The following is a 13,333-nucleotide window of genomic DNA, read 5'->3' as shown; positions in this document are numbered from 1 at the left end:
CTTTAACACTGAATCTGCCCTGTTAAATTAATCTAAGCTGGCTCAGCCTGGGTACTGCTGCCAGCCTCATCCTTATATAAAATCTAACATTAGAAAAATAAACAAGGTTGGACTTTTAATTTAGCACAAAATCTGATTGATTGATATTTTTTTCATTTTTTATTTCTCTTGGTCTTTTTAAAATGTAATTAATAATATTCATAATTAAGGTAGCCCTGCTCTCCCTGAAGAACGGTTGCCTCCTGTGAAGCATGCAGCTAATTTATCTGCCAGCACTGTAGCGTACACGCAGTGTTTCCTTTTTGGAAATGAAAGGAAAAGAGGCTGCAGGACTAATTAGAGGAGTCTGGAGAAGGATCTTTTAAAAAGTATACAGCAACCTGAGACTGCTGATAGGGTCAAAGGTCTGCAGCTTGACTGAGGTAAGCTCTCTACTGAATATCCACTTAGAGCTACTGGGAGCTTAGCCATCCTGCCTTACATCCAGACTGCAGGTCATTCACATCTGATGGGGATTTTAAAATGGAGAACACTAGCCCTGATGATTGCCATGTTGATGAAATCTGCATGGCAAGTAATTATCTTGGAAATACGTCCGGCCAATGTTGTTCCATTTCGTCTTTTGTTTTAATCCACCTTCTCTCTTTCTCAGGCAATTATTTAACCCGTGTCACCTTCTGTGTCAGCTTCCCAAAGCTAATTGCTTCACTCTGCTCTTCACAACCCTTAATTCTTTTCTGGTTCAGTGCCAGCGAAAGCCAACCACCGGAGGTATTGTTTTCAGGTTGTCCGTCCATTCATCTGTCCAGTTCATCTCTTGAATGCCTGCAGGGAATTTCTTTAACGTCCACCCTCAAGGATGAAATAATTTGACTTTGGAGTTAAAGGTCAAAATCACTGTGATGTCAAGCTCAAAATCACTGATGTCAAGCTCAAAATCACCGTGATGTCAAGCTCAAAATCACTGTGATCTCAAGGTCAAGATCACTGTGATCTCAAGGTCAAAATCACTGTGATCTCAAGCTCAAAATCACTTTGATCTCAAGGTCAAAATCACTGTGATCTCAAGGTCAAACTCGTGATCTCAAGCTCAAAATCACTGCGATCTCAAATATTCTTCACATTTGGCACAAATGTCCACTTACGCGCCATAACTCAAGAATTAATATATGCTATGACACACAAATGTCTCAATAGGATAGAATGATGAAGTGACATGGATGGAAACTGTAACATGACATGTCGGCGGAGGCATAGAACTGTAGTAGTAGTATAAAGGCACTACACAACTCTGCCACTGCCCGCCATTAAATGCTGCTTATTGATAAAGATGTCACCATGGCAGAGGATATGTAGGGGAAGGGTTTTTTTGTCCTCTGCCTCGTCAGTGGAGCAGGATGGCTGCCTTTTATCCCAGAGAGATATTTGATCATCCTGCTGGTGCGTCCTTAGTGGGGTCAGCCGACTCTGAGAGGGGGACAGTGACACAGCTGTAGCAGCAGAGTGGAACCAGTGATGGATGACGTGCCAGAATGGTCCACGCTGCCTTTCCAGACGCCCGTGTTGACAGGCACGGCTCTAGCATCTCACTTTCGGCATCAATAGGGCTAATCTCGGGTCAGGCCGGCCACAGATGTGACACGTGAATATCGCTTCTGTAATTGCTCATTTGTCAACGTCACATTCTCGAAGAGCCGATTTCTGCAGCCACGTTACTGAATATAACTCGCTATAATGGACAAACAAAAAAAAAAAAAGAAACTGATGAAATTAGATCCCAGTGCTGGACAGTGTAAGCATTTCACACCATGTTGTCTCATGCAGATATGCCATAAAGAAGGTCCTTGTGGGATAAATGCATTGCTGTTGTTTAAAGTGACTGTTTATTTATCAACTTATGTCTATATGTTTATTATCTATAATATATATTCTTATATATCTTATTTACAGCTCGAGTGGCTAAAAAAATCAGTTATTGCAGGTTTATTTGGTGGACAGTATTTTAGAAATACAATAAACAAATTTATATGGCAAAGAACCATTTCTACAAATGAATAAGATGATTTAGTGTAAATTCCATTCACACATTTTCTTTTTGCTTCCAGCGGCTCCCTTCTTGTAGTATGTAAATTGTTTTGTGTGTAAGTTCATGTATGTGCTCTCAGTGATTAAAATCCCAGCCCTGGCTTCAGCCTGTGCTCCACCAGCCCCAAGGCCACAGCCTCTCCCCACCAGTTAATTGCATCTGAATTAGGCCATTAATGTGGCCGTGTAGAGGGATGAAGGGGTGCACGGAGGTGTCTGGCCTCTTTTGACCACTGCGATGTATTATTAATGGGTCAGCAAGTCTGGCAGCTCTGCATTAACTTGTCTAATGGACTGTACCGTGGCTCTGTGATTTCCTTTCAGAAGGAAATCACATCTAATACATTACAGAGGGGAAAAAGGTTCTCTTAGGCTTTTTTTTCCCAGAGATTGTTAGTGAGAGAAGAGCAGTGATTTAAAATGAGATCTTGCTTCTTGCTGGTCCTTTGTGGATTTGCTCCCTGCTGACAGGTTACTGCGGAAATCCAAGGTTACACTGAGTCATCGCCATGTGTCTCTAATGGACATGTACCATGATGTACTTTGCTAATGAAAAGCTAAGTATCGGATCAGATTAATACGGATGATGTCAAATGCCTTACTTTTTTTCTACTTGAGTAGAAGTAGAGTGTATTCAAGAGCCCGAGGTTGACTGTAGGAAATGTAAGGGCGAGTTGCATGACAAGAACCCTAATAGTTACTAACTAAGACTTTTTCTAGCTGATCTTCACTTTTGCTACTGACAGCTTAACCAATTTTAAGGATATATACACCCTAGTCATTTTGGAAATAGACTCAACTATACCAGACAAAAGGTGCACTCATGTTGTTTACTTCCATCTGATATTCAAATGTCACACTTTATTCTGAGTGTCTTAAACATATTAATACATTAATCATAAGTAAGAATCACGATTCATCCGATTAAATGCATTTATATCGATTATTGGTGAAGCCAAAATGATTCGTTCTATTTATTTATTTTAGCAGATCGATTTAGTAGAATCTATAGGACTGACTATCGATTAATCGAATGAATCGTTACATCTCTAGTCGGCAGTCAGAAAAATATGACTATGCAATGATAGAAGGTTAAGAAATGCATGCGAGTGTTTATTTATTTGAAGTCTGAAGGCAACATACATATTGAGCAGCAGATTAAGCTCTATAATGTTTGTGTAGACATGCAGGAAAAATAAAAGGTCACAACGTCTCCGTAAGACTTGTTCTCCTTTTGCATTTTGTCTACCAAACATCACATTTCAAATGTTTGCTATAAAGTCTTAAAATGTGCTCCTTGCTACTTAAAGCATGCAGAGAAAAGAATATACACTGAAGTAGCACACAAAAGGCTTTCTGTGCCGTTGCTTAATTTGTCTAACGCTTAAGTGGACAGTTGGCACTGCCCCGTCACCATTAGTAGCTGCAGTCAGTTCTTCATTGTTAGTGGGCACTGTAGTCAGCAGGCTGCTGTGAGCCATTGTCAGAGGATAGCATCAGAGGCTCTTCTTCTGGCTGATAATTAAGTGGCGTACTGACAAACGGCTTTCATCAGATCCCTCATGTGGAACTGAGAGCATGCGAAGGCTTTCAGGGAGGATAAACCGAGGACGTCACTTTGCCTCCAATCTTTCATGGCCTTGTGCTGCCTCTGCAGTGGAGGAGGAAGGGAGAGACAAAAAGCATCCTGTGTACTGTAGCACAGGAGAAAAGTGTGAGACCGCTCAGAAATCCAGACTCAATTTACAGCGCTGTGCCAGGCTGATGTAAGTTGTGATGACCTTTGGTGCTGAGTGCGTGAGAATAGATGGACCGTCAGAGTTTGAACCAGAGTTCGCTGTTGCAATTATAACCTTGTTAAAACCTAAAATGTCCCATCACTACAACCCCTCTGTTCCCAGTCATCCTCATGAAATCAACGGCAGGATCAGTGTGGGTGCTGTTTGCAAAGTCTGCATTTTTAGATTTTAGAAGTGGTATACATTATTTGCGTTCACCTTAAACTGTGCATTGTCTGTATGCTCGGCCGAAGGTGATTGGCTACCTCGCCTTCCCTCGTGAACAGCTTAAGTGGAGGCTAGATCATGGAGGTGAAATCCGATGTTGTGACTTTCCAGCAATTACGAGAAGTAGAAAGCCGTTACCATTAAATATGAATACACATTTGAATGTATTAAATTATTTGAGTCACGGAAAGGTCATTGTTATGATTTGAGAGCTGTTATCTTTAAATGTGAGCTACAGCATGTTATTCGGGTTTTATACAGATACAGTTTTTCAAGCAAAAATACTGATGAAATATTTGTCAGCGGCATCAATATATTTGGGAAACACAGAGGTGTACTGTCTTGATCACCTTATTTTTCATCCATGCGATGAAATAAAAACAAATGAATTAATAAATGTTTTATATTATTGTGACTCTTAGAGAAGTACTAATAGACCCATTTGATACCGTCCCAGACAATCCTGGCTCACACTTGATTATCAACACTGGCTGTTGCACACTTTTCTATTTGACTTGCTTTTAATCCTGCTGTGTTTTTCAGCCGTTTTGTTCCAGCCTGATCTCTGTGTTGTATTGACTGGTTTACTGTTATCTATCACTCAATCCTACCAACTTCCACGGAGGTTTGTGCCCATCATCATTTCTCCTCAAGTCTTTCTTGGTTCATCGCCAATGACAACCCTGTTGAAGGTTAAAGATGTTTTTGAAATAATCCACTTAATGGAATAATGCTGCAGTTCTGCACGCTGCACCACATAGTATGGTCAGAACAAGCCGTTTTATCGTGTGCATTTAGGGTCTGAGCAAGAGAGTGAGACAGAGAGGAAGAGGAACAAATATCGGCAAAAGAGAGAGAGAGCGACAAAGACGGATAGCTCTCTGAAGGACTGGAATCAAATAGGCCTCATATGAGTGGCTCAGGGCTTTTGTTATTGTCTGACCTGCCATTCACTGTTGCATTCAGTGAATTTTCCCCCCCACACCTTTTCAAATCTACAGTGACCGCCTCCCAATTTAAAAGGGGAATGCTCGAATTTCAAACGTAGCATTCAAGCCATGGCTGTAACCTCGAGTGCACCTAGAAAATAATGCAGAAGTTGTGTTTTTCCTTGAATTTCTGCAGGTCCATTCCAAGGTTGGCCTTACAGCAACAAAGCAGGTAGGGAAGGGAATGTGGGTGCATGTGCCTGAGTGAGATTGAGTTCAGAACATTTATATTTGAGCTTTTGGTCTCTAACCCCGTGCTTCTGTTGAAAAGGGAACATCCTCGGTGTAACATTCATAAACTTCTTTTATGCCACTACAGAACTATGGGGTTTTGTTTTGGCTCTGTCTATTGTCTAAGCTCTATAGGAGGCAGTGTCTGGATTACCCTCGGCAAAATTATTTGGCAGAAGTTGGATTGTTTTGCTTGCTTGGTATCCGAATAAGTGGACTCAATATCTACTTTGTTTGATTTCTTTGGTTAACATGTATTGGAGGGTGGTTACTATGTGGACAGCTTGGTCTAAAATGACCCCGAGTCTATTATTGCTGTAGTCGTCTGTTACCTTGCTTTATTCATCTAGAATAAATATCTGAAGTGGCTTTATTCCCGCGATGAAGCACATTTTGTATCCGCAGCCTGCCTAGTCTGTACTCATTCCTGCAGTTTGACTGTAGCTCGGGTCTGGAAAACAATGTACCTGTGGAGGCTGATGCAAACCGGTGACCTCAGTTGTCATCTCAATTGGCTCCCCCGTAGTGGCAGGTAAACCTTGACAGCTTTGTTTGTTCTATGTGTTTATTTTCCTAAATTATAGCGTTTTAACACTCAATAATAAATGAAGCATTACACTATTGTAAATGTCCTGGAAGGTTTTTGTTTTTGCTGCCGTCACTGTTCTCTCTTCTCTTGATAACATGTTCTTTTTGAGTCCACACCACATGTAATCGCTTATCAAGCTAATTTCTTTCTTGCATGTATTGCCCTCATTATATGAGGCTGCCAGTGAAAAATGGGTTTAATTTAGGAAAATGCTCACTGTTGGGAAGGGGGGGAGAAAAATACAATTTCCCTATAGTGTCATCTCCTACTGAACAAGTAGCTGTTGAGTTCTAATTACTATAATACCTCATTGTGCTGAACCAAATGACCTGCACCTTCATAGCAAAAGTTAGCGATCATTTTGATTTTACTTGATTGCTCATTTTCTTTTGTCATTGCATTTTTGGACATAGACAAAGAGCGCTCCTCGTACGGAAAAACAGGTTATTTTCTTTATGACAGATTTCACCTTGGCATGTTTTTTTTTTTTTTGCGGCAGGCAAGCAAACGGTTTATGTTTTATTAAAACTACATACAAGTCAGTAAAGATCAGAGACTACAGGGTTTAAAACCTAGCATGCCAACACATAACTACTAGATGCCAAGGGAGGCAGATCAAATGCCTTTTGAAGATGGTTGGAAAAAATCAAGTTGAAAATCGTTATGGTTGACTTCATTTGTATTTGAGTGTGGGCTTCGGGTCTCGAGGTAGCTTCGCTAGATGAGAGAGAGCTTTGTGGTGTGTGTTGGCAGACGTCTTGAGTCTGACAGTATGGTGTCGGTGGGGGTGGGGTCACTGCAGTCAATGAAGCTTAAGTAGTGCTAAATGGAATTAAAACTGTCTTTACTAGGTGTTTAATGTAATTATTTGTGTCGTTAAAGCCCTGGAAAATCGCCCTTACCTACTTTACGTTGTCATGATTTTCATGTGTATATTGTGAACGCATGTCAGAAATCAGGAGGTGAAGTATACAGCATCCTGGCGCCTCTTTGTCACACATCAAGTTTTCATCCAGTCAGAAGAGCCTCGTTCTAATGGCCTTAGGGTCACCACTTTTCTTACAGCTAACGGTATTAAATCATCTTGTGATTGCACCTGGACGAACTTACCTTTCTCTACCTGTGTGTATGTGTGTCCAATAAAACATGTTTATAAAAAAAAAAGAAGAAAAAAAAAAGAAACTGAGCGAATGCTGTGTATCCCACATGCCTTCCCACACCCACTACAAATAGACAGCGAAGGTGCTACATTCCATGGCCTCAGTGCAGATCCCCGAGGCTGAGGAGTATGTTCTGTGTTGGTGGGCATGTCACAGGGTCCATATAAAATAACAAAGGCCTAAAAATACAGTAATCTGTGTGTGTGTGTGTGTGTGTGTGTGTGTGTGTGTGTGTGTGTGTGTGTGTGTGTACACACTCAGTTCTTACCATGCCTCACTGTCACCCCTTTCTTTTAGAGTTTTAGTCTCTGGTTGGGCTTGGCAGAAATTTCTCATGGAAGTGTGCGTATAATGCAGCAGAAATAAGTCCTAAAACTTGTCACTGACTTATCACTTATCAATGGGCTTTTTGAGAGGGAGAGAGGGTCGAACCCTGAGCCGCTGCAGTAAGAACTCAGAATACAGGGCTCCAACTCGCCATTTATAATTCATTAATTTATATTGATTTAGAATTAATTATCTTCGGAAGTGATCTTTTTTTAATGTGAAAATGGAGAAAAATTACACTTCATAATTTACTCAAATCTAATGTGACCTATTCAAATTGTTTTTAACTACCAGTCTGAGAAGCTAAAACCAACATGTTTTTGTTTTAATTTATTGTTTAAAATATACATACATTATTAATCAATTACCCTATTAGAGTTGTTTACAATTTTCTAACAAAATCTAATATAATAAAAAAAAATGCTGTATTCTTCTAGCATGCAGCAGGACATACTTAGTCATTTTAGACTGTCTTCCTCCCTGGCATAAAATACTTTTAAAACAGTGATGGTGGAAGTGAAATTTTCACTTCCACCTACTCACATGCCACCCTTTTTAGATATACATATGCTCCATCTTCATTACCTAGGCCTAAGGTCTTCCTGTATTTCTTTCCATTTGTTTTTGCTGTTGTTTCACTTGTTCATTCACTTGCTCAACTCACCCACTCAATGAACAGTTCTTTCTCTTCTCCATCTCATCATTCATCCAGCCAACAGATCACATTTTTGTGTTTTTCAAACGGATCTGAAACCTCAATCTCGGCAGCGGTTGAAGTTTTTTTATATATATCTATATCACTCCATTGTTCAGACTTGTTGACTGGTCAATTAGAAGTTGAGGTCCTGTCCTCCAAGCCATGGCACCAGCGATGTTTGGTTTGATTCGTCATTCTCCTCTGTACAGACTCTACGTACAATATATTAGATGTGGCAGTACAGACCCGTATAATGCTTTATATGGCTGCTTTTCACTCTAAAAGCCATGTGGTACATTCTGTCTTCTATTTCATTGTAAATGTGAAAAGAAGGTTCTCCTTTTGCTTCTCTCCCCAGATCTGCTTTTTACTGGGAATTTGAATTCATGAATTTCATCTCAAGAATTATTTTTGGTTGTCTTAATGAGCGGCTCCCGCAGCGGAGGTCATTGCAATGTTTAACCACTGGTTCCTGACACCGTACACCGCTGCCTATTTCCCCCACACACTGCACTAGGGAGAACCCTCTGATCACAAAGACAGCAAATCCAGCAGCATTTAAGTTCTCCTTAATTTGGAGTTACATTTGAGCAGTTTAAGAGCACCTCTAGGTCATCAGACTCTCAGGAATGTTTCAAATAAAGTTTTTTAGCGTTGTCTTGAGGCATAATGTTGCAGGAAGATGGTGTGCATGTGGAAAGCCAAGAACCTACGGGGGCATTGATTTATACATGCTGGACCACCCTGTAACTCTTCCTCCCCCTCAGTTGCTGGTGTTCGTCCCTATGTCATACCCGGTATGTGCATACGTGTGTCTGTCCCAGCATGCCGTGTTCCCTCCCTTGGGTCCCTAACCATGTGCACAGGGTGCCTCCTCCTCCCCAGCTGTGAGGAGCAGGGCTCTGACACGGCCTGTCCCTTTAGCTCACTCTGAACGTTTGACACGCTGAGCGCAGAGGTCAGCCTGACCTACTTTCCCCTGGCGGCCCTTCTGCTGAGCTACAGTGCTCTCCAGCAGCGGGGGGGTGGTGGTTGGGGGGCAGCGAGGGCGGAGCTGCTTACGCCTCCACTGCTGTCCTGGTGTGTTAAATCACAGCCATTTGTTAGGAGACACGTACCAGTGTGTGTGTGCGTGTTTTTTTTTTTTTTTTAGGTGTGTAGGAGGCATCCCACATAAACAGACAGACATACACGCACACCGAAGCTTGTGCTGAGGTTGGATATGAAGGGCTCTGTGGGGGTTGCAGGTAGATGCTGGGCAGCACTTGGGCAGGACCCCTGCAGTGAGCTTTGTCTGACTCACTTTGTGTATCACTGTTCACACCCTCTGACCTCCTCCACCTACTTAATGTCCCTCTGTACTTTAGTGCCACTTATAGACTAATGCACAACTTACATCCTTCTGTCTTAAAGCAAATATTTAGTACTCGCATATACATAATTTGTAAATCTGTAGCGCTAGTGCTCAAATGCTGACATATTGTTTATATGCACAATGGTAATTTGGCTTAATTTTTCATCACCCTATCCTCGTTTCGCTCTCTTTCCTTCTACTCAGCAAATACACTGTGATCTATCAAATGCAGCGACTGTCGCTGTCGGCGCGTTTTCTTTTTTTCTTTCCCTGCTGCCGTTGTAATATGTAATATTTGAAAGTCCCCCTTGTCTTCTGGTTCATCTCTTTGCCCACAAATGACCCACAGCCTGTTAGTTTCACACCACAAATGTGTCTAAAGCAGTGGAAAGAGTTTGTCTGACACGGTAGGGGACGTCGCGGTGCAGGGCCTGTCAGGAGGAGAAGAGAGCAGGCAGGCAGAGTTCATTAAAAAGTAAACTTCTAATGTAGCGCCAGGCCTTGACTGCTTTGCGGTATCAATGATTTAGGCCCAGCAGAAGGCCCTTAATGGATAGAGCCACCTCTCTGTGCAAGTTCAGCGGCTTCTATCTGCCTTGCATCAAGTGAAACACACATACTGAGGCTGTGAAGGGAAAATGGTTTTGAGTACTTAAGTGTGTATGGCATAACGGCTCCCATCACACTCCCTCCCGCTCAGACACTATGTCTCAGGGTTTTAAAGTAGCATAGTATCTGGCTGAGTTGAGAGCCTCTTATCTGTTTGTCACCATCCACTATGCATGATCACATTGTGTGTCTACATTGTTTTAATCATCGTAAAGTCGAACTGCAACAAGGCCGGGGACAGAGTGTGGCTTAAAGGACAAGGCCTGTGAAATGTTGCTGTCACTCCAGCCTGTGTAAAGCATTTGGGCTGGGCCTTGGACGAGGAGGATCATCTATAAGCCTCAGAGTGGGCAGGATGTTTAGTCATGTTTATGGGTACTCAACGTCGGGTACCCACGACATTAAGTCCCTTACTCCTTTACTCGTCCACACTGTTACTTTGCCTGTCTTATAGCATTTGGATGCCTGTGTGAATTCTATGCGCCTTTTTAGATCTGATTCAGATTAGCGTTTTCTGTGTCATATTATTGCACACTTCTCACTTGGAGGGAAAGTGGCTATCTTGTGGTTGGATTACTTTCAGACCACATAGAGGGAGACGTACATAAAGAGTTCTGATCGCAGTGCAAGCACGAGTGCTTCTGTATCTAGTGTTGAAGATCTGATAGCAGTGTGACCAAAATATTATATATTATGGTAAGAGACCTTTCCATGCATCTGTTCTGGTGTGTAACATTGACTGTAATGGTCAATAATGGCTTGTGTGCTTGTGGTAATACTTTGAATGAGTTAAACTAGAGCTAAATCAAATATTTAATGAAGAGTCAATCAACAGTAATTTAATTAATTGCTAATTAATTTCAACTTGGTGTTTCAAGCAAATTTGATGATGAATGTGATGATTTTGCACTTTTCTGTGTTTTGTGTTCAGATAGACATTTTAAGGTGTGACCTTTCTCAGAACTTGTGATGGGTATTTCTGACTCTCTTTTTTGACACGTCATAGAGTAGAATAAATAATAATAATAATAATAATATGCAGATTTATTGACGATGAAAGTAGTCTCTAGAAAAATGATTCCTGATAATCTTGTGTGTAGGCGAGGTGACTTGTGAGAATCTCTCCCTCTTATTACCCCCGTATTGTATGTTGTGCTGTTCTCTCTGTGTTTGTATGGTTAAAATGTTCTTAGTTCAGGAATGTGGGTGATACTCGCACTTGAAGTTGTGGTACTGAGGAGTAGTGGATTGTGATTAAGCTGTGAGGTTCCATTGGACTTTTTTCCCCCACTCCTACAACTTTTTTACATTACATTCATTTTTGCAGACACTTTTGTCCAAAGCGACTCATACATTTCAATCAATAAATTCAACCTTGATAAGAACAAGAGTGAGCTGTCATCAGACATTTAAGTGCAACTCTATTAAACAACTAAAAGCCTGTTCGGTGCTGCAGTACAAGTGCATAGCACAATAAGTAAGTACTAGCATGGTGTGTCAAGGTGTAGTCTGAAACGTCTGGTTTTCAGCCCACTGTAGAATAAGGGCTGTGACTCTGCCGTGCTGACTTCGGTGAGCACTTTATTTCACCACCTCACACCTCACTCAGGACTAGAAGAAAGTAAAGCTTTTGACTCGGATGAGTGAGTACAGGGGCCATTGTGCTCCTTTGTGCAGTGGGTGCACCAAAGTGCAGGGTTTGACCGTGGTTTGGAGGTTCAAAGGGAGGAGCAGTTCCCTTCCCTGCCCTGCAGGCTAGCACCACAGTTTTAAACTCGACGCGAGCTGCAACAGAGAACCGATGCCTTGAACAATTTTCGCAGGATCCATTGTAGCATGCGATTCTTTGTGAAGGAGCAAACAGAAGACTTTGTACAACCTTCCTTCAAGCCTACGGGGATAAACATCCCATCCTGATACTCAAAAGATGGATTTTGGGTTGAGTTTCACTTTCAGAAAATATTCCCTCCTGGCATAAGAACAGAATTGTTCTGACTCTGGTGCCAGTCCCCCCCCCTTACGTTTTCTGCTGGAGAACAGTTTTGCATTGGCATTTTTAGAGTGATATAACCAGAAGGATTGACAGCATTACAACGAGGCTGTCATTATCATCCCTCCTGTGGTATAATTGCCTATAATACTGTTGAATAAGCAGCTCCTATCTTTTGCACTCGGGAGTCTCTCTCTCTCTCTACTTATCTTCTGCATCCGTTGAACTCATCAGAGAATCCTACAGCTTTTTAGTGTGGCCATCTGTCAATACCACTCCATAAAGTGGAGTGGAGAAACGTGTGCATCTATTGGCTCTTGTAAGCACAGAGCTGGCCTGCTTCCAGCTGGTTCTGATAGCCTTGCTGTAGCTGGTTAACCCAGGGCTGGAGCATTGCTCTCCAGCCCTTGTGGCTACTTCAGCCCACCTCGCCTCCCCAATCAGGCAGCTGGATGAACCTCCCTCTTCACTGCTTTGGAGTAGCTTGTAACACTGTAATGAGTTAACTTTCAGAATGATCTACATAATTTATTTCCTCCCCCCACAGGAGCTTGCTGAAGCATTAATTAATATCAGGCCCTGGTATCAGCAACCGTCCCAGTGTGGGATTCCTTCTGGCTCTTATAGTTGGCACCTGAGGAATTCGATATGTTGCGCAACTGGAATGCAGTTTGTTGTACATTGATGAAAGACATCCTGGTAGCTTTTTACACAGATTGAGATGCAGGACAGATCTCCTGCTGGCCTTGATGACATGAGCTGTGATTAAACCTAAATGGTACATGCCAACAAGTAGTATGCCCTTGTTGCTGCTGCTAGTGATGTTCTCCGCACAGTACTGGAGACTTGTTTGTGTGATTTTAATTGTGTGATTTAAAAAAAAAAAAAAAAAATTCAGACGTGTTTACTCACTTCGCCACTTTTCTCTCTCTGTCTGTTTCCCCCCACAGAACTCAATACGGCACAATCTGTCATTGAACAAGTGTTTTCTCAAAGTGCCTCGCTCCAAAGATGACCCAGGAAAGGTGAGACTTTTAAAACATGAATTTAATATGAACTGAAGAAGAAGCCACACAACTATGAAAAGAAATGAAAATACAAATCAACAAATATTTTTTGGTTTCTCAGCTGTCGGAATTGACAGGCGCCACATTTCTATGGTGTGTATCATGCTATCTCTGGTAGAAAAATGTTACCTTTGAATGGCTGCCAAGACCCTGGCAGTCTGCAAATGCATGGCATTCTCGTAATCTATTATGAACCTCTCACCCCCATTGAATTGCATTACAAATGTAA

The 13,333-nt window shown here is 41.8% G+C and overlaps 1 protein-coding gene across 3 annotated transcripts in view; it reads left to right on the top strand.

The window, feature by feature from the left end:
• Positions 1 to 13,333, top strand: part of foxj3 (forkhead box J3) — a 74,831-nt gene that overhangs the window by 37,785 nt on the left and 23,713 nt on the right. For all 3 annotated transcript variants that reach the window (XM_084026759.1, XM_084026758.1, XM_084026757.1), the window contains exon 3: positions 12,988 to 13,062. In XM_084026759.1, coding sequence (XP_083882885.1) covers positions 12,988 to 13,062 — 75 coding nt within the window. The remainder of the gene's footprint in view (positions 1 to 12,987; positions 13,063 to 13,333) is intronic.

Source organism: Eutrigla gurnardus (assembly GCF_963514095.1).
Source record: "Eutrigla gurnardus genome assembly, chromosome: 2".
Classification (NCBI taxonomy): domain Eukaryota; kingdom Metazoa; phylum Chordata; class Actinopteri; order Perciformes; family Triglidae; genus Eutrigla; species Eutrigla gurnardus.
The sequence above is the reverse complement of the archived record's forward strand: the minus strand, read 5'-3'. Positions and strand labels throughout refer to the sequence as shown.